The 19,230-nt window shown below is 37.6% G+C and overlaps 4 protein-coding genes across 7 annotated transcripts; 1 reads left to right on the top strand and 3 right to left on the bottom strand.

Moving 5' to 3' along the window:
• Positions 1-2,639: 2,639 nt before the first annotated feature.
• LOC117623770 (phosphatidylinositol N-acetylglucosaminyltransferase subunit A) lies at positions 2,640-4,088 on the bottom strand. Its single transcript, XM_034354738.1, has one exon. The coding sequence runs from the start codon at positions 4,086-4,088 to the stop codon at positions 2,640-2,642; it is 1,449 nt and encodes a 482-aa protein (XP_034210629.1).
• A 953-nt stretch (positions 4,089-5,041) lies between these two features.
• LOC117625671 (transcription factor GTE4-like) lies at positions 5,042-9,261 on the top strand. Of its 4 annotated transcripts, none has more exons than XM_034357201.1 (5): positions 5,042-6,996; positions 7,083-7,128; positions 7,270-7,344; positions 7,439-7,515; positions 8,974-9,261. In XM_034357201.1, the coding sequence occupies exons 1-4, from the start codon at positions 5,464-5,466 to the stop codon at positions 7,486-7,488; spliced, it is 1,704 nt and encodes a 567-aa protein (XP_034213092.1). In that variant the 5' UTR covers positions 5,042-5,463; the 3' UTR covers positions 7,489-7,515; positions 8,974-9,261. The 4 variants fall into 4 exon arrangements, with proteins under 4 accessions (XP_034213092.1, XP_034213091.1, XP_034213090.1 ...); XM_034357200.1 differs by having other exon boundaries at positions 7,240-7,344; XM_034357199.1 differs by having other exon boundaries at positions 7,237-7,344.
• Positions 9,262-10,130: 869 nt separating this feature from the next.
• On the bottom strand, positions 10,131-13,102 carry LOC117624620 (malate dehydrogenase, mitochondrial). Its single transcript, XM_034355979.1, has 7 exons — positions 12,753-13,102; positions 12,478-12,651; positions 12,198-12,366; positions 11,909-11,970; positions 11,646-11,767; positions 11,198-11,315; positions 10,131-10,628 (listed from the first exon to the last, which is right to left on the bottom strand). The coding sequence occupies exons 1-7, from the start codon at positions 12,984-12,986 to the stop codon at positions 10,488-10,490; spliced, it is 1,020 nt and encodes a 339-aa protein (XP_034211870.1). The 5' UTR covers positions 12,987-13,102; the 3' UTR covers positions 10,131-10,487.
• A 1,098-nt stretch (positions 13,103-14,200) lies between these two features.
• LOC117624228 (tRNA dimethylallyltransferase 9) lies at positions 14,201-19,015 on the bottom strand. The gene is made up of 11 exons (XM_034355374.1): positions 18,619-19,015; positions 18,004-18,057; positions 17,231-17,273; positions 16,928-17,036; positions 16,397-16,595; positions 16,003-16,225; positions 15,715-15,809; positions 15,479-15,570; positions 15,142-15,217; positions 14,789-14,928; positions 14,201-14,704 (listed from the first exon to the last, which is right to left on the bottom strand). The coding sequence occupies exons 1-11, from the start codon at positions 18,883-18,885 to the stop codon at positions 14,626-14,628; spliced, it is 1,377 nt and encodes a 458-aa protein (XP_034211265.1). The 5' UTR covers positions 18,886-19,015; the 3' UTR covers positions 14,201-14,625.
• Positions 19,016-19,230: the final 215 nt, after the last annotated feature.

Here is a 19,230-nt window from a genome sequence, read left to right as displayed (position 1 = left end):
TGAAGGCATGAGTCCCTTAATTTCCATTATCCAAATTGCTAACTAGTAGCTTTCCAGAGAAGATGTGATTCTCTCATCAAATCCTGAAATGATGTCTTTCTTGACCTTCCTGCCATTTTCTACCATCCATCTTGATCTTGTTTCCCTCTAATAGTTCCACAAGAACTTTTTGAAGAAAAAATATATATTATGAAAAAGTTGGCTCTTTGTATTTATTTCTTCTGGTCACAAAGAAACTTCATTAAAAAAGAGAGCGATTACAGAGGAAGAGATACATTTAGATAGAACTAATGCAAATGGATTACAGAATATATGTGTGTGATGCTTTTAAATTTCAAATTACACATTGGCTATGCTATAGAAGTTTTAACATACTTAAGCAAGACCTAACCCAAGAATCTTTCTTTTGTTTTTTAGGTCAGAAGGACCTAAGAATATAAATGTACACTAAGATTAGCAATATCAGAGGCAGACTTGTATGGTCATGTACTATATATGAGAAGGACTATGTAGGTAGGGGGAAGGGCGGCGCCCGCTACGGATAATCCTTAAAATGCAATGTCAGCAAGATCCAATTGTGTGATTGGGAGTGACTTAAGAAAGTGTATATAAAACTCCATATCAGACAAGACAGGCATTTCCTGAATTGTAGTTATCTGCTTATAAGATTTTCCATTAACAACCTGATATCCTGCAGTATTCAAATACACATTAGAGCTTAACACAAATCAAAGGCCTCTAAGAGAGATTCTTCGACTTGATGAACTGTACTTCTATATATATAATATAGGGGGCCTCTTGTTATGCTGAAAGCTATTTGCTTCATTTTTGTAATTAATTAAGCTTTACAGCTATACTTCCTTTCTTAGTTTTCATTTTAAGCCCTTCACCGTTTCTCCCTCTAGTTATGTTCATATAGGGGGCCTCTTGTTATGCTCAAAGCTGCTTACTTCACCTTGGTGATTAGATTTACAGCTACTTCCTTTCTTAGTTGTCATTTAATTTTAAGCCCTTTAATGATCATTATGCCTAGCTTTCCAAAGGCAAGCTTGTTGATAGCATTCTTAATCATTCTGTCAATGCTTGTAGTGAGATCAGAGGCACGTTTTTCTCTTGTGTTCTCAACCCTGCCACATAAGACTGATAGCCGCCTTTTCTTGCGTAAACTGGGGTTTCATGTACCAAAAAATGAGTCTTATCAGAGAAGGTTTCTTCTGGGTGGAGATATAAAGAGAACCTCACCCGGAGGACCAGATCCCCAACATCATTAGGCAATTTGGGAATGTTTTTGCCAGAAATAACACTGGAGTCACCAGAACTTTTCTCAAAATTTAGTCACCAAATGATGTAGCAGATGACGTAGTAGTATGTTATTATTAGTTGGGATGCAAAGTGTTGGGATTTGTTTTGGTGTCTTTAGCATTACACATTTGCCAGGGGGCAAGGATCTTTGATCATCTGAGCAGTCCAAGATATGAAAAGCGCTATTTTTACAAATCTGATCAAGCTGGAAAGTCTCTTATTCATCATGTTACAACCTTTCTTCAGGCGATCTGATCTCACTCCAATTGTTTGTTTTGTTTTGTTTTGGTTTTGTAAACTTAGAAAGTATTTCCTTATTGAGAATTCTAGTTATCAGCTGTGAAATGCATGCCCTACCAGTTGAACTTCCAAGTTACACCATGCTAACTTTTGTACCCCCTTATATGTATGCCATTGTTGTACTGATCCGGTTTTTAATTTATGTGACATCTAGGACCGATCATTCTGCTCTTGCTGTGTTCATTTAATTAGAGTTTTGTCTCAGTAACTACTAATGCCAGATCATCTAGATCATGAAAAGTTTCATACTTGACATTAACACTATGCACTAGTGCTAGATTCACCAATATGATTAATGTGATTATGTTGCTTTCATAGCAGACATAATCCTAAGCATGATTTAAATGCGCCTGGTTCCATAGGATTCACTGGCTCAATACTAACACTGGCTCACTACTAAAACTCATTGGTTATAGATTAGCTTTGATGCTGTAATGTGATAAATGACACATTCAGTTCTGTCCAAAGTTTCTACTTCAGCAGCAATTTGGGAATGTTTTTGCTGCCCACCAGAATTGCAACCTTTAGATTTATTTTTACCAATTTCTAAGTGTTTCATCGTTAGCGATCAGCACGGATTAGAGTCTAATGAATAAATCAAACATCTTGAAATATGAAATTCAACACTGCGCAATGCATTAACTGGAAATGGTTTTCCTCATATTCATTATTTTAATTACAAATCTGTCTAAGAAGCACATTGAAAGTACCAATTTGTTTTGAACTAAGGTGCATTCAAACAGAGATAATTTCAAGCAATAACTGAAAGGAGGGGCAAAATCCGGATGGCTACCTTCTCACAAGTTCAAGCCAAGGTCTGTCATCAGATTTAAGTACATATTTGTAAAGAATGTTAATACAAGTTTAACTTATAACTGTGAAGGAAAGAGATACAATTGGTATCAGTATGGAAAAACGTTCAAGAAGGCTAATGCACAAATTTATTTGGCCGGATAAGTACATCATATATATAAGCAAATAAGATTCAAAAGTGTATAAATATTCATATACCAAATGTTGCTTCAACGGTGGAACTTTTAACAGTCTGTGGGAAGAGGGTACTGGCAATATTTTGTGTTCTTCATGCAGAGAAAGAAACGCTCGTAAGCAGATGCCATTTTAGTTGCAGTGAACATTGAAACCACATATTTCTTGCAAGCCAGGCCTTTCCTCTTCAGCACATTAGGCCCATCTCTAATTGCCGACTCTAAGGCCTCTACAAAAGACTTGACATTGGGTGAAAATGTGTATCCAAATTCTTCATCCACAACCACTGTCCCAACTATGCTTGGATAGTTTGGGGTTAGAACTGGCTTCCCACTTTGCATTGCTTCAATCAATGTAAGATCAAGCCCTTGGGGCCTCAATGTTGGGTTCACAAACACATCAAGTGCATTGTAAAATTTAGACAGCTCCAATGGCTCCAATGCTCCTAGAACCTTCACATTGGGGCCTAATTCAGTATACCTTCTTCTCCAAGGACCTGACCCTGCTACAAGCAAAAACACACCAGGGTGGCGTCTGACAATTGAAGAAAAGGCTTCGTAGAGAAGCGGATGCCCTTTGTCCCTGACCAACCGCCCTGCAACTCCCATCACAATGCTCACATTGGCAGGCACCCCATATTTTTCTCGGAACTTTGCACCCGCTTCTTGATCCGGGGTAAATTCTGTTTCATCAACCCCATTGAGTATGACATGGACATTTCTTTGGGGGAGTTGATAGATGTTAACTAGAACCTCACCAGCACTACTGCTTATGCATATGTGTTGAGTGTAGCTTTTAAAGAAACGAATTTCCTCGACAAGCCTTGGCATTGCTTCATGAAGCTCTGTCATAGGATCTGATAGCTGCCATTTTGGATTTGAAAGAAGCTCTTGCAGTAACTTGGAGTGCATAATTTCATACCATATCCCGTGCCAAGTGACAGCCACATTAGGCACCATTTTCGCACGCCAATGAGGCAACGAAACACTTTCAGTGTGCACATAATCAAATGCCCCATTTTCATTCACTTTATTGAAAACATCAAATGCTAAAGAGATGTTGACTGAGCCATGATCATTTGCTGCAAAATAGACATGAAGGTTACCTTCATGTATGTCCCAGCGAGGCCTCCTATCTGAAGGCACAGTGAAGACATGAATCTCATGGCCCCTAGAAGCAAGTGCATGGTACAAAGTGGAAGCATGGCGCTCCATGCCACCTGGGGCTGCACCAACAGGCCATGTCTTGGAGAAGACAGCAATCTTGAGCTTTTCGAAAGTCGGTCCGAAACAAAGTTTGTTCCATGGGAATTTAGCATCTCTAAGATCACCATTGAATTGGGTATAATCAGCCCAGAAGAATGGTTCCTGGAGGTTCCTAAGTGATGCAAGGAAGAGGAAAAAGGATGTAAAGAGTAGAAGTAAGGTGAAAATGGTTGAATATCTACAAGAGAAGAAGTTGGAAGAAGAGCTTTTGGGAGTTTGGTGCTTCAACCCCATTGCTGATTAGAGATTCTGAAAGAAAGCTTTGGCTTGTTTGTTTAAGCGCCAAGTGCATAAATCAAGGATGGTTGATAAATATTATATGAATTTAGGTAATGTAAGTCGTACGAAGACTTTTTGATAAGATGGTGTTTTATAAATGCTTTAGGCCATTGATGCCGGATCTCCTCGAACTTGTGCATAATTCTATATGCAGACTGCAACACATGACCTCCTTCCTTGAGATCTTATGTCAACTCTGCATTTTACTTCCTATTTTTTTCAATTTTGATAACACTTTTTACTTTCAACTCTATATTTGACCATGTCCACTTTTTTTTTTTTTTTTCTTCTTTTTGTTTCACTTGAAGATGCCTATGGCTGTGACAAAGTGACCATGAAAATGAGGACTAAGTTCATGTGGCATAAATTTTTGGTTGCTTCAATATTTGCCACCTTATGTGGAAAACTCGTACTTATTGGCAAGTTACATGGTGCAACATAATCTTGTTAATTCTAGGCTACATCAAAATCTCCAATGATTTTTTGACTTGAGTTAATATAACAATTAATGAGATTTACTTCCTAGCAAATTATGGATATTTATTTCCTATTAATATATCCTTGCATTTCTCTGTCTAATTAGGAGATAGTTCCTAATTATTTCATGTATCTATTTCTTGATAAAGAACACATATAAAGCTATATATTTCTCTTTATAAAGAAGAACATAAGTATCCAAATATTCAAACCATACAATTGTGGGTATTAGGTCGTCTTTAAGCCCTAAATCTTCAAATTATATCCTCAAATTCAAACACAAATCCTAAATCAAATTCCTTAAATAAAATACCTTAACCACTTTCCTAAAACAAACTCATATAAAAAACTGAAGGCATTCTATTAACAAAAAAGAAATGTTATAATTGAAGGCATTTATATTATAGTTTACCTACTTGTTTAGCCAAAAACTAATAATAATTTCAGACGACAACAATTACAACACAAAGAAGAAGAAAACGACACGCAGGCAGGCAACACTGGCATTTCCTACTTGCAGAGCCACTGTCTTCCACAGTCGCTGATACAACCTAATACGGCGATAGCCCTTGCTGCATCCCAATTCCCCCAACCCTAAAACAAAGCCTTTGGTTTTCACAAAGTTGGAGTCTTTTTCCCAATCCCAGCATAAACTTCGATTTCACTTCTGAGGGTTTTTGAGGAAATGTAAAAATTCAGGGTTTTTGGGTAAAATTAGAAAGTTAGGGTTTTTGAGGCCATATTTAATTCCTTGAAGCAAAACCTAGGCATGTAATAATTCATTAGGGTTTTGTCCCGAAGCCTTGTTCTAGCAGAGCCTAATATTTAGGGTTGTTTGAGGGCGTTTCATAGCATGGTTTCAGGGCCACTGGTAGGTGACGAAGCGAGCAACAAGGCTTATTCCCGAAAGAACCAGAGCTACTCCAAGAATCCCAATCATGTCCTCCACCACTCGTCGCCTCCCCAGAACATGACGCAAGTCCGTGGCGCGCTGGCGTCGAACGACTCGTCGAGCGACAATGGCTCGCTTCCTGGCCATGCCGAGCCAGACAATGGACCACGCGGGTATTCAAAGTTCGGGAACATGGTGCGGATTCAGTTGGATTCTTGGTCCAAGGCTGACCTAAGAGAGATTAAGTGGAAGCTGATGAGTGAGCTTGAACAAGTCAGGTGTTTGGTGAAGAATCTTGAAGCTAAGGAGGCTGAGCTTAGTGAGAGGTATGTTCAGTCACAGTTTACAGCTGATGATGTGATAGATAATGTTAAAACTAAAACTACAATGAGGGTCAATTCGGAGGTGGGTTCTGTAGGACTCCGTGATTCGGGGCCGTATCGGGGGTTGAGTGTTTCGGGGGCGGAGGATGATGGTGGAGCTGGTCAGTATATGGAGAAGCAGAAGAGGACGTGGAAGGCAAATCAATGTTCTAGGAATTCGGAGTTTCCTATTGGGAAGGAGAAGTTACCACCTTTAGGGAGTAGCAAGAAGTTGAAATCCAATGGAAGGACAATAGATGAGGGTGGAGTTGGGCCTTGGTTCAGGAAAGGTAAGAATCCGAGTCCATTGTTCAAGAGTTGTAGTACGTTACTTGACAAGTTGATTAAGCATAAGTTTGGCTGGGTGTTTAAGAAGCCTGTAGATGTGAAGGCGCTTGGGCTTCACGATTACAATAAGATTATTAAGAAACCGATGGATTTGGGCACGGTGAAGACTAGGCTGAACGAGAATTGGTATAAGACTCCTGTGGAATTTGCAGAGGAGGTGAGACTTACATTTAATAATGCAATGTTGTATAACCCGAAAGAGCAGGATGCTCATCTTATGGCGGAGCAATTGTTGAAAATGTTTGAAGATCAATGGGCGGCTTTAGAGGCTGAGTATAATCTTAATAGGAGAAATGAAATAGGGAATGATTCAAATTTGCCACCGCCTGTTTCAAGAAAAATTCAAGCTCCTGCGGCTGCTCCTTTGCCATTGGAGATGAGGACTCTAGATAGAGCAGAATCTACGACAAAGCCTGTTAATCCCAAGTTGAAACCTGTGAGTTCTGGTCATACAGGTCGACCACCAGTTCCGAAGAAGCCAAAAGCCAGGGACCCCAACAAAAGGGATATGACTTATGCGGAGAAGCAGAGGCTCAGCACAAACCTTCAGACTTTGCCGTCTGAGAAACTAGATACCATTGTCCAGATTATTAAAAAGAGGAATCTAGGGCTTTGTCAGCAAGAGGATGAGATTGAGGTGGACATTGAAAGTGTTGATCCTGAAACGCTTTGGGAACTGGATAGGTTCGTGACTAATTACAGAAAAAGCTTGAGCAAAAATAAGAGAAGAACAGAGCTTGCTCCTCAATCAATAGCAGAACCTGGCCATGCCATCCAGGATACAGTAAGACAATAAATAGTCCCTGCCTTGTTTCTTACTTTTGATTTCTTCTCACTAATAGATGATGTTTAAACTTATCATCTTCGCAGAATGTGGCAACATACACTTCAGTGGCAGAAAAAGAAGCCAAAGCAGGTATAAGTTTAACACGCAAGCATAGTGGTACTTCTATTGAGGTGACTGTTGGATCTGATGACAGTCTAGTTATTAGCACTGTGTCAGTTAAACCGGTTTCATATTTAGCAGTTGAAAACAACAATAATGCATTTTCCCCAGTTCGAAGAGAAGAGCAAGGAGATAATGTGAGTGGATCAAGTAGTTCTGGCAGTGGATCAGGATCCTCTTCAAGTGGTAATTTTCAGTGTTTTTCTGTTATTGTTCACGTAAGGTCTCAGTGCTGTTTAAGATTGTCAATAATATATTTATTGTGTTATATTCTGTGCAGATTCTGACAATGATAGTTCATCTGGATGTGGATCAGATTCAAATCGTTGACCTAGGACATGAATTGATTTATTTGAGGTAGGTGGCATTATCTTTGTTAATGAATGTTCTTTTTTTCTTTTTTTGAGTCAAAGTCTTTTGAATCATAGATAGATAATAACTAGGCAATGATAATATGCAATCTTTGGGGTTCCATGATTGCTTAAAATTGGGCTTCTTTGATCTCGGTAACCCATAAAAGGAAACAAGAAAAGTATCTTTTATTTAATAAAAAGGTAACTTGAAAACGAAACAGTTGTCATTGCAGCAATTATGGTTTGTTCCTTTTGTTTTCTCTCCACTCTATAAATGGCTGATTTTGAAGACTTAATTCAGAGATACGTGGCAGAAGAGTAGGCCCCGTTTGGGATTGCTATTTTTCGCCAAAAACCTACTTCACTTTAAAATTAAGCAGTTTAAGGTGTTTGGTAAACATAAAATATCTCGTTTATTTTAAAGGCGGTGATCTTTTGATAACAGCTTTTAAAAGCAGGCGCTGGGTTGCTTTTCCCAGCTGCTTTCAAAAGAAGTAGAGATGAGCCTTTAATGAATTGTTTTACTTATAACAGCACTTTAAAAATATTGTTTACCAGACACGGAGCTGCTTTATTTTACAGCTAATTATTTTCAAAGCACAATAGGAGCAACTTTTTTTAATAGTGACAACAATCCCAAACTGGGCCTTAGACCTTTGTGCATGTTCTCGTTATAAGTTTTGCATTTTATTTGGGTAATTGTAATTACCGGGAGACCAAGTTGAATATGTGCTTAAAATGCTTGGAAGGTTTATAAAATTTTGGGGTGACTTGACAGCAGTTTTCTCGACTTTTTGTGAGACCTATGGGAAGCTGTCTTCTTCTTCACAATTCTGTGTTTCAGCATACCATCATTACTCTAGCATCCAGCGAGTCTTTCACCTTCTGTGTGTGTGTGTGTGCACACTCCTGTAGCAGGAAAACTCTTGATAGTTTAGTTTGAGACCAATACTTAAGAGTCCCCTCTCTAACAGTCATTTTAAAAGATGGTTAATACCTCTAAATGTTAGTGAATAAACTCGGATTCTGAGTTTGCATTACAGAAATCCCTTGTAATGTAAGCTTGTCCCACACTGTAGACAGATATCATGTGTCACACTGTAGACAGATATTGTGTGTGCTATGTGCATCTTTAAATGCATATGCAAAACCCAATATCGCAGGATAAAATGTTGTGAACAGTATTTATGAGGTTGTTAATGCCGTGGCAATCTTTAAGATGTTGGATTTTAGTGGATATGCAATTGCAGCAGTTTGTTTACTATGTATTATCAACTTGGGTGAAATGATGTTATTAGTCCTGATTCATAAACGTATTAAGTTTGCAGTAGTTTCCTTAAACTCAAGTGTATGCCATTGACTGATTCTGTACATGCATGAGATATTCAGTCATTCACTAATTATTTTGCTTCAATTATGAAGGCGTCTGATATAAGTTTTTCCCATCTTCTTGACATATCAGAGATTTTTAGAAGTCTTTGTTCAGCCCGGGATACGGTTGGTGTAGCTGCATCCAAAGTGGTCCATCTTAATGCTGCTCCTGATCAGAGTTCTTCGAAGGTGTATATTAATGTGGAAAACTTAATTAGCAGTGCTTGTTCCTTATGAACAAATTGTATGAAAAGTAACAGAACCAAACTATATTATGATAGCAGGAAACAGTTTCTATGAAAAATGTGCAAACTGCAAACTAGTTGCTCCTCGTTTCCACCTCAAAATTATATATTAGAGTATTTTTTTTTTGCTTAAATTTTTTCACTCAACAGAGCTTCCATTTTAACTTTGGCAGGGAAGGTTTATTGTGATCACCTGCACATGTTGAATTCAGAGGCCATATCGTTACATACTCTGCCTAATGAGCTAGTGTTATGGATTGTAGTTATGGTTTAGAAATCACTTCAAATATTCTGTCTAATGTTAATTTCTAGGACTAAAAAACTTACTGTCATAGGGTTGGTTTCAAACGGAAAACAAGTCGTTTGTTTTATATGGTTGGGTTGTGCTTGTACCTTATCATCTTTTAACTTGCTCTTCTGCACAACAAAATAGAACAAAAAGAGGGTCCACTTTTGCGTGAGGTTGTGCTTGCTTTGTAGAATGCCGGCCTCCGATGGAAACTCCACATGCAAATGTTCCAACCACAAGTTCAATGGATCATTGTCCTTTAGCATTTGGAGCGTCACTATCACCCAACTAAGTCAAAAACCATACGAACATATCCATTTGGAGCCAAATGCTTATATTAGTATAAAAGCTTCACTACATTTTTAATCATCCGGCCCACCAGACAAAAACATTGGACAGCTACTCAAGTCTCACCAGCATGCTCTGATGTAGAATGCCAGAGGTTAAAGGGTAGCGGACTGAAATAAACCCACACCCACCCCTGACCATAAAACTGTTTTCATCAATCTATTTCAGGTTGTTGTCTGGTCTACGGTGTAGTGGCCAGCACCAGAACCGAACAGAAAATTTGCCAACATTTTCTTCAAATCACTTCGCAATCATCCAAGTCAAGGTTACTTTACAAAATTACACGGGGCATAAAGGTTCTAGATTATCTTCCAGTAACATTATTTTCAAAACATCCAAGTAACATGCAGAGAATAGAAATGAAAAGACTGGAAATCTTTCTTGAATCAGGAGAATACTACTTATTGCCAGATGATGGCGGTCACAAACTATAATATCCAAGTCAATGACTAAACAGTAATCAAGTTTTCATTCCTTGAATAAATGAAACATTTTCATTCAAGTTCAAATAGCTTAACCCCTCCCATAACATGCCACTGGGGATTTTATTGATAAAACCTTTGTCTATCAGAGCTTACTCCAATAAAAACAGCGAAGCCGGTGCCCGTGCTGCTGGCAGCACTAAAAATACAACACTACTTGGACAAATGCAAAATTTGGAAGGGTTACTAATTGGGGATGGGTAGATAACCTCCATCCCCAATGAACTAATAATACATTATACTAATTCTGGTTGGCAAACTTGATACCCTTCTCAATAGATGCTTTGAGCTCAGGCTTTAGGCTTTCCAATCCTTCCTTTTCAAAGTCTGAGAGATTACCCAACCCCAAAACTTCCTCCACACCATTCCTTCCGAGCCTCACCTGCAAACCAATCAAAGGACTCTCAATTACTCATCATATGAACAGCAAAGAAAAATATAGCATTATCGTGTCCATAATCAACTGGACAAACATAGTACATAAGATTAAAAACTGGGCATTGTACAAGCTTATACGGATGAACCATTATGGAGATATTCAACTGACCAAATATGCTACATCTATTTACTGTCAGCAGTCCATGACTATGTGTGACAGTGCAAGTTTTAAACTCTCATGTAACATACTTGCATGCAACAGCAATGGTTGAGACATTGAAGGCCGCATCCATCAATGAATAATAATTAGTTACAAGTATATTAAAACCACCATACATTGAAAAGACATCAATAACCAAAAGGGGAGGTGCACACTTAGCAAAGACATTGTTACATGTCTACAAAAATAATGGCACTTGGAGACATGCGAAGTACCACAATAACACTCAAGTTGAACAGGAATGAAGCATTAACCAGTAAAGCCAAATCTTGGCGTATTAACGGTGTGGAAGAATTAAAAATAGCTTGAGGCAAAACGAAAGTAAATAACTAACTTTGGTTTATCTCACTAACCTTAGAAGCAAAGAAAGGAAGTTCAGTAACGCTTGATTGAACGAACGAACATTCCACAACATCGGGGACCCCATTAAGTCCCTTCAGACAAGCATCAGCAAAAAGAGCTCCAGCATAGCTGCAAGATAATAGGCAAGTTAGTCCGAGAAAAACGTAAATTTCTTTTTCTTTATTCCAACAACTGAAAACGAAAATATAAACAAGGAAATCAATGGAGTAATACGAAAAAAGGTGAACAATGTGATGGAAGAAGCATTTAACACCTTGCAACAGCAATGGAACCATAATGCAGACAAGAGAATCAATTACGAAATGTTTGTGTATAATTTTGTACATGAGCAAATATGTATTTCTAATTGAAAATAGGCACATTCCATGAGGAAATACAAAATCAAGGCATCTACTACAAAACGAAGTGTGCATGCAATGGTTTTATCCGAACACTTACGCCATTGACAATGTTGCAGATCCCTTTCCAGCCTTGGCTTCCACAACTTCCGTTCCTCCATCTTGTGTTCTCTTTGTCAAAGCCTTGATAACATCATGAGGCAAATTTGCTGTTGGGGTAGCCTAAAACATTCAAACAAGCAGCACAAAATTAGCCAACTATAAGCCAAACCCAACCAAATCACATTCCTCAGGAGCAGCACCGCAATTAAACTCAAACAATCTAATTCAATCAAAGGATTAAACAATTTGAGGGATATGTACCTGAGAAAATAGTGGGAGAATGGTGATGCCAGCATGGCCACCAACAACTGGTACATTAACCTCTGCACACACCAAAAAACATTCTCTTTATTTGCTATTGAACAAAATGAAGGCTTACATTATAACTGAGCTTCTAAAACCCATTAAAAAAACGGTAGAAATGCTAATTACACCTAGCTAAGTTGAGAACATCTTTGACAAAACCCAGAAAGAAAAAACAGAGAAATGATACAAACATAACTAAAAGGAAAGAGCTTTTAGAATAAAAGCGGGTCAATAATGTACATACCAGCAACATTAACATTGGCTTTGCCAGCATAGAAAGTCTTTGCCCTGACCACATCAAGAGTAGTGACACCAAACAACCTCTTCTCGTCGTATTTCCCGGCTTTCTTCAACACCTCGGCCGCAATCGGGACCGTAGAGTTGACTGGATTGCTAATCATGTTAATCAGTGCCTACCCAGAACAATCACCCAACAACCAAAGTTAAACAAAAATAATAAAAGTAAAACTCAACTCTTTGGGAAACAAAAATCGTAGAAAAGAATTACACAGAGGGATACTCACATTGGGGCAGTACTTGGCGATGGCGGCAGTGAGACCCTTGACGATACCGGCATTAATGTTGAAGAGATCGTCTCGGGTCATGCCGGGCTTTCGGGGCACACCGGCGGGTATGATTACGACGTCGGCTCCCTCCAGGGCTTGAGCAAGCTGATCTTCACCGGCGTAACCCTTGACCTAATCATCGCAATCAATCAAATCGTCGAATAAATAAGAAAGTTGAAAACTTTATGATTCAATCGGAGACAAGCGATCGAAGAAGAGAGGGTTTTTAGTACCTCAGATCTGGTGTTGATGTGGCTGACGTCAGCGGCGACGCCGGGGGTTCCGGCGATATCGTAGAGAGAGAGGTGGGAGACAAGAGGGTTGAGCTTCATGAGGAGCGATAAAGGTTGCCCGATGCCGCCGGCGGCGCCGAGAACGGCGACCTTCCGCTCCGGCACGGCCTCGGACGAGTAGCTCCGGCGAGTGACTCGTTGTACGGATCTGACGACGGACATGGAAGGCCTCATCTTTGTTTTGCTTTGGGAGTGTCGAAGAGTCCGCTCTCTGCTCTGCTACTCTGCTGCTTAGACAACAACTGCAAAGTGTTGTGTATGTATTTGTTTGATATTTATGGTTTTGTAGGGCAGGCAATTGTTGGATACTATTTTAACATCAAGTGTTTATTTGAATTTTTTTTTTTTTTTTTTGGGTCTGGGTAGTTAAAATTTTTATACTTTGATCTTGTTTCATGGTATATTCTTAGAATATTACGTTTTTCCATAAACCTTTGCCTTTTAATCTTTTTTTTAATTTTTTTTTTAATTTTATAGATTGCCTTTTATTTTTATTTTTTTCTTTTCGATATTTCTTGTTAAAATGAGCAATAAGAGCATTCACAATAAGCTCCCTAAAACCTCCTAAGACAAATTTTAGAGAGGAATTATAAAAATGCAACTCCAACCATGCTCCTTATCCACCTATTAAATTAGGGAGTCCTTTAGCAGCTCTTAAATCTGAGGAGAGAGAAATGACTCTTAGTAGCTTCTTACAATTTAATGCAGCTTTATTTAATGAGTATTTCAAACCTTTATTTAATGTCAACTATTTTTTATTTTATTTTTTAATAGAGATTGACCAATCAGAAAAGAGTTATAGCATTTATGACTCTCCAAATTAGAGAGTATGGTTGGAGTTGAAATTTTTTAGAGAGTTCCTAAAATCACCCATGCTATAAGGATGTTAAGACTCGAACTCTTAGGGAGGATTTGCTCCAAACCACCATACTAATAGGTCTTTTTTTTAAAAGCCTTTTAATCTTTAAAACAACAAATTTTATTTCAGAAGATTTTATATTAATTTATGACGAATAAAATAAGAATAGTTCATCTTTTAATTACTTTTATAGTTTATGAAAGCTATCACATCACCATTTCGCTATCTAATTTTTTACACAACATCGCTGAATCTTACTTTGACAATGAATTAATCTCTATAGATTCTCTTATATTTTAATTAGGCTATCACATGTTATTATAAAACTCTCATGTTATCTTTTCTTTGTCGTTGTGCTTTTGGTGTCAAAACAAAGGTAAAAAGATTAAAGAAAAAGCAAAATAAAGCAGATGCGGCCATTAACCGATTGGTCGTTATATCGTCAGCGTTGCTAATTAAAAAACATGCATGGTTCTCATCTCATCCTATTTGAAAGGTTGGTAATCACGTTTTATAATGTTAACATTGATGAAGATTATAATTGATAACAGCTACATTGAACATTGGAGTGACAATCTTGTGGATTTGTTCAGAAAATCAGATTACAAAACTTATCAAGTCGGTGGACAAAAATTACAATCAGAAAACTCAGATATCTTTCATGCTGTTTTAGAAATCCATAAGTTGAAGATGAATGAAGGCTCAAAAAATGGTTGCCCGTGAAGCCCTCGACTTGCTGCAGAGATACATCAGTGACGGGTTCTTGACACAAACAACTGTTTTAAGCAAGAGCTCAAACACTAACCTTTGCAGAGGAACAAACTCTAAACTTGTGTCATGAGATTTTCTGATCCTGTACAGACAAACAGAGGCCCGCCCAGTCGGAATAGGGGATGATCGTATTGCATTGATTGCTTTGGCAAAAATCAAGACTCAATGAAGTGAATGATCAGGTTATGATTCACTGTTTAAGCCTTGTGTTCTCCTTATCCAGTCTAGGATGTCCGAGCAATCTTCACGTCTGACAAAATGCCTTCATGTGTAAATGAAACGATTTAGTATTTAGCTATTTGTGTCCACAAATTAACTGTAAACCTTCAATGTTCATAAATTATACCTATTTTGAGTTCGATAGCCCTTTAGTTCGGATTCTTCTCCACGGCTTGATAACTCTTTCTTCATTCTAAGTGATTCAGGCACAACCAAATTTTCACTTTTGTCATGGTATGCATCATAAATGAAGTTGAGCACCGTTTCCTGCAAAAGCAATCCACTATGCCAATCAGAACAAGGTTAAGGAAAACATATATATAATTAAAGCATTCACAGGCTATAGGGAAATAAGAACCGTGCACAAAACCAAATCTTTGATTGACATAATAATATAGGAATAACAACTAGGGGTGGAAGCTACATCTTTCTCTACTGACAAATAATGGAAACAAATGAAAACAAAATTGGAAAACATACCAAGGGTTTGGAAGCATCAAGCCAGTGATAGATACTCTCGTTACGAAACCACGTCAATTGCCGTTTTGCAAAATTTCTGCACATGAATTTAACAAATTCTATTGAGGAATGTAATGTATGAGAATCTTGTAAACTCTACAAATCGTGTAGTTCTCCACTCCTCGCTCTATAAATACTTATAACTGAAATTTGCTTTTCCAGACAATATATTTTGCATCTGTTGTTGCTTATACAAGTTACAAACAATTTACATTGAAAATGTCTGAAAGCTTGGCGAAACATATTTCCTAGGCAATTATAGCTTTTGAGACATAAATCTGAAGAGAAAATGCATTACCTAGAAGCTTTTTGAAATTCAGATAAAAGATTGAAGAACTCTCTTGGAGAGCTACCTCCTTGCTGCCTACACATCAATATATACTCCATTGCCTAAAATCAAATATTTCTTACTGTTACTACCTATTGCACATAATAATAAAATGACAAAAAATGTTACATACATTTTAATGAAACAAAATCAGACAAAAAATGCTTGAATATTTGAAAAATAATATAGGAATATCAGAGGTATACTTGTCTGTAACCAATTGCTCTGGTTGCTGAATTTGAATTTGGAAGAAGACCGCTATCAAGAAGCCATCTAGCCTCAGACAAGATACCATCACTTCCTGCAGAAAGTTCCCAAAAAAAAAAAAAACAAAGATGAGCGAGTGCGAGGGAGAGAGAGAGAGTACCCCACCCTCTTTGAAATAATGATCCCAAAAGATCAGCATATGTAAAACTAATGAAATTGCCTGATTTGAGTTTGAAAACTCAAAGATGAATGATCAATTTGCAGTGATGTGTCAAAGTACGATTCACCTGACAGCATATCTTCACATCGGCAGTCAATTGATCTATAAAGATCAACTCTTTTGCTTGAGAGGAAAAAGCAAATGAAATCATAGTCCAATTCCTTTGATTTTACTTCTTCCACAACATCAGTAGAAGGATTGATGTCATGTCTGTCAACTATACTAGAATCACATTGTTTCCGGAAAGAATCGTAGGGTACTTGAAATGCCGATGGAGGTGATCCACTAGACTGTCATTTCAGAACATGCATATAATTACATCCACTGTCAGTGAAGTTGAAGGGGATAAGCTTCAAACAATGCAACTAAATAGTCAATATTGAGGCAAATTTATCAACAAAATAGTGATATGCGGGCGTCTGTGTCTATGTTCAAGGAATGCATATACATCACAAACCAACCTTAATGATCTCAAGGCTGCGTCTTAATCGATACCAGTCATTGGCAGGCAAAAATTGAGCCTTTGGGTCACCTGCTTTGACCACTAACTGCACAGCTGCTTCCCAGTCTTCATTATTCTGCAGATCCGCTAACTCAGAATACACTTCAGATGCAATATCTGGAGACGCTTTGGGAACATCTGGTTTTCCGTATATGAGCCTAAAAAAAAAATGCTATTAATACAACCAAAAAGAAGAGAGAAAGAAAATGAAGGTTATTGCTCTTAATTACATAAATTTTTATTCAAATTCACCTTTAAGCAACCAAATTACATGTTGCCAATATCATCAATCAATAAGCAGATGTCATTTCAAAAGCTATTAGTTTACACGGGAGGCTATTACATTAAGAGACCAGTTATGTTAATCTACACTCAACATTCTAGCTATAAACAGACCCAAAAAAAAAAATACAAACTCTAAAACAAGAAGAAATAAATAAAGAAACAAAGATCGAAACTAGCATTTACGCAAGAAGATATCGTCACATACCAGCGCAAGTACAATCCAGTGCCACCAGTAACTATGGGAACACGGCCACTGTCAAGAATAGATCTTGTAGCTTGCCTTGCATCCTCATAAAATTTTCCGACGGAATAGTCTGAAGAATAAAACATGTGTTGAATTGGGAGAACAGAAATATCCAAAGTTCCAAACCTAGCAGTAGAAAACTCAACATCATCCAAGCATCCCACAACACCCAAATTTCAATTATAGCCTCCAAATCCTAGAAGATGAAGACATAATATGCTATGATACATTTCTATCTGCCCTCAAATTTAGTAGACAACACACCTTCAGATGGGTGCAAAATATCAACAAGATGATGCGGCACCTCCTGCATTAAAAGAAAGAAAAACAAAAAATAAGAATTATTATTATAACAACTCCGCAAACAAAAAAAAACACAATTTTTTGGTCAAATTCCAGTTACAAAAAACAGACCAGTTGAGATTACACAGGGAGAAGTTGTCCAATCAATCATTAGCAGTAAAATTTAGTATCAAGTTAAACAAACCTACTTTGTAATTATAGTAGTTTTGTTTTTCTTTGTTTTTGTTATATTTTGGATTAGCTAGAAACTTGCTGTTTTATCAATATGATGAAGTATTTCTTTTTTCCATGCAAAACTTCATTAGGACATAAAGGCTTCTACCTACATATGAAATTCTGCATTAATAATCAGACAAGCAGTCTATACAATAGACTTACTCCATATGAACTATTGAATTGCAGAGAAGAGATAAAATTAAATGAGGATATTATGTGATTTGTTAGAGAATATAATATGAATTGCTAGTGCTTGAAAGGGTAAAAAATTCAAGTCAGAAATGGCAGAACAATACATCCACAACAATCATATTACAATCATTAAAATGTAAAATCTAAGCACGACATAACACCATAGATACAAACATTAAAAGGTCAAAATGAAAAAAAAACATAAAACTAATATGGCATACAATGCAACTGAAACCAACATAATCCAGAAGTCTATATTATCATAAATTAAATTTCAATGGTAGATGAATACACTAAATGTACAATTTTCTCAATTAGGCAAGCACCTGTCTATCACCTGGGGAAGGCTTGGCAGATCCAATATCAAGTCCCCGATATACCTGAGGCAACAAAGCCATACCAAACAAAATCACTTTAAGCAATATTGCACTGCCTGTTAAGTGTTATAAGCATAAAGGCAATGTTATATTGAAGGAGATTTGGATATTTTGAGATGTCTTCCATTTCGATGCCCATAGTTATTTTATTGTGTATTTCCTGATGTTTATCATTTGTTTGGAATTTTTTACATTTCAGTTCCTTATCTAGATTATTGTGGCCTCTGTAAACAGAAATTAGCATTACTCATTGAAGGCAAGCTTGATTATAACAATTCAAATTTTCAACTTAAGTAATTCAAATCTATTTGGTATAACACAGTGTCAACTTTCTTTTTGTCTATTAGTATCAGTAAGTAAAATGGTTTATGACTAAATACCCAATAAACCAAACTCTCCATACTTACAAATTAGTATCTCGAGAACACCCAACTAATGAACTAACCACTCTGCTGCTTACTTTGAAAGAAGCTACATTTTTCCATTTTCTTTCCCTTTTTTTTCTCAGCACCCAAACAGAGAACAACAAAAGCCAACAACTGGGTATTGTGTGTTTGCTAAAACCTGAACAGAGTCGGCGCTGATAATCTCGCCATTGAGCCGCTTAGCGAGCTCCAAAGCCAGGCGGCTCTTCCCTGCTCCAGTGGGCCCAGATAAGACTATCACCTTCTCCTTCTCTTTACTCTTGATGGCTGAAACTGAGCACGCGGTGCTCAAACGTCGCCGGCGGATAGTGAAAGTCACCAGCGCAGCCGTCCGGAGGGCACGCTTCTTCGACGACGACGGGAGGCGCGGGCAAAATGCACGCACGCAACTACTACTGATAATCATGTTTTGGGTAGAGAGGGAGAGAGCTCAGAGAGGATTGGATTGGATTGTTTTTGTACTGTGTTATTTTGTCCGTCTGGGTTTAGGGAGGGGTTTTGGGTTCAGAGTTTGTAAACGCCAAAGGGGAAATGGATTAAAGTGAGGTTGTGGGGGTTTTTTTTTTTTTGGGGTATAGATATTTGGGGTTTTTTTTATTTATTTTATTTTATTTAAGGGAGGGGTTTTCTCTCTGTAATTTTTTAACAATCAACAACCACTGATGATGTTCTCCAACTTAGGGAGTTTAACATGCCACCTCTCCTCATCAATGAAAGCTAATGTACTTGAAAAATAAAAAAATAACAGTGG

The sequence above is a fragment of the Prunus dulcis genome, chromosome 4 (genome assembly GCF_902201215.1).
Source record: "Prunus dulcis chromosome 4, ALMONDv2, whole genome shotgun sequence".
Taxonomy (NCBI): Eukaryota; Viridiplantae; Streptophyta; class Magnoliopsida; order Rosales; family Rosaceae; genus Prunus; species Prunus dulcis.
The sequence above is the reverse complement of the archived record's forward strand: the minus strand, read 5'-3'. Positions and strand labels throughout refer to the sequence as shown.

What these genes read in the sequence shown, in the direction of transcription:
- LOC117625671 (XM_034357198.1), top strand. Translation starts at nt 5,464, where the DNA reads ATGGTTTCAGGGCCACTGGTAGGTGACGAAGCGAGCAACAAGGCTTAT. An exon ending in GCCATGCCATCCAGGATACA is followed by an intron (nt 6,997 to 7,082) that starts GTAAGACAATAA and finishes TCATCTTCGCAG; the next exon opens with AATGTGGCAACATACACTTC. An exon ending in ATCAGGATCCTCTTCAAGTG is followed by an intron (nt 7,345 to 7,438) that starts GTAATTTTCAGT and finishes TATTCTGTGCAG; the next exon opens with ATTCTGACAATGATAGTTCA.
- LOC117624228 (XM_034355374.1), bottom strand. Translation starts at nt 18,885, where the DNA reads ATGATTATCAGTAGTAGTTGCGTGCGTGCATTTTGCCCGCGCCTCCCG. An exon ending in GCAGCCTTGAGATCATTAAG is followed by an intron (nt 16,226 to 16,396) that starts GTTGGTTTGTGA and finishes CTGAAATGACAG; the next exon opens with TCTAGTGGATCACCTCCATC. An exon ending in TTGATGCTTCCAAACCCTTG is followed by an intron (nt 14,929 to 15,141) that starts GTATGTTTTCCA and finishes TTGCTTTTGCAG; the next exon opens with GAAACGGTGCTCAACTTCAT.
- LOC117623770 (XM_034354738.1), bottom strand. Translation starts at nt 4,088, where the DNA reads ATGGGGTTGAAGCACCAAACTCCCAAAAGCTCTTCTTCCAACTTCTTC.
- LOC117624620 (XM_034355979.1), bottom strand. Translation starts at nt 12,986, where the DNA reads ATGAGGCCTTCCATGTCCGTCGTCAGATCCGTACAACGAGTCACTCGC. An exon ending in AGCCAATGTTAATGTTGCTG is followed by an intron (nt 11,971 to 12,197) that starts GTATGTACATTA and finishes TGGTGTGTGCAG; the next exon opens with AGGTTAATGTACCAGTTGTT. An exon ending in TCTGCAACATTGTCAATGGC is followed by an intron (nt 11,316 to 11,645) that starts GTAAGTGTTCGG and finishes ATTATCTTGCAG; the next exon opens with CTATGCTGGAGCTCTTTTTG.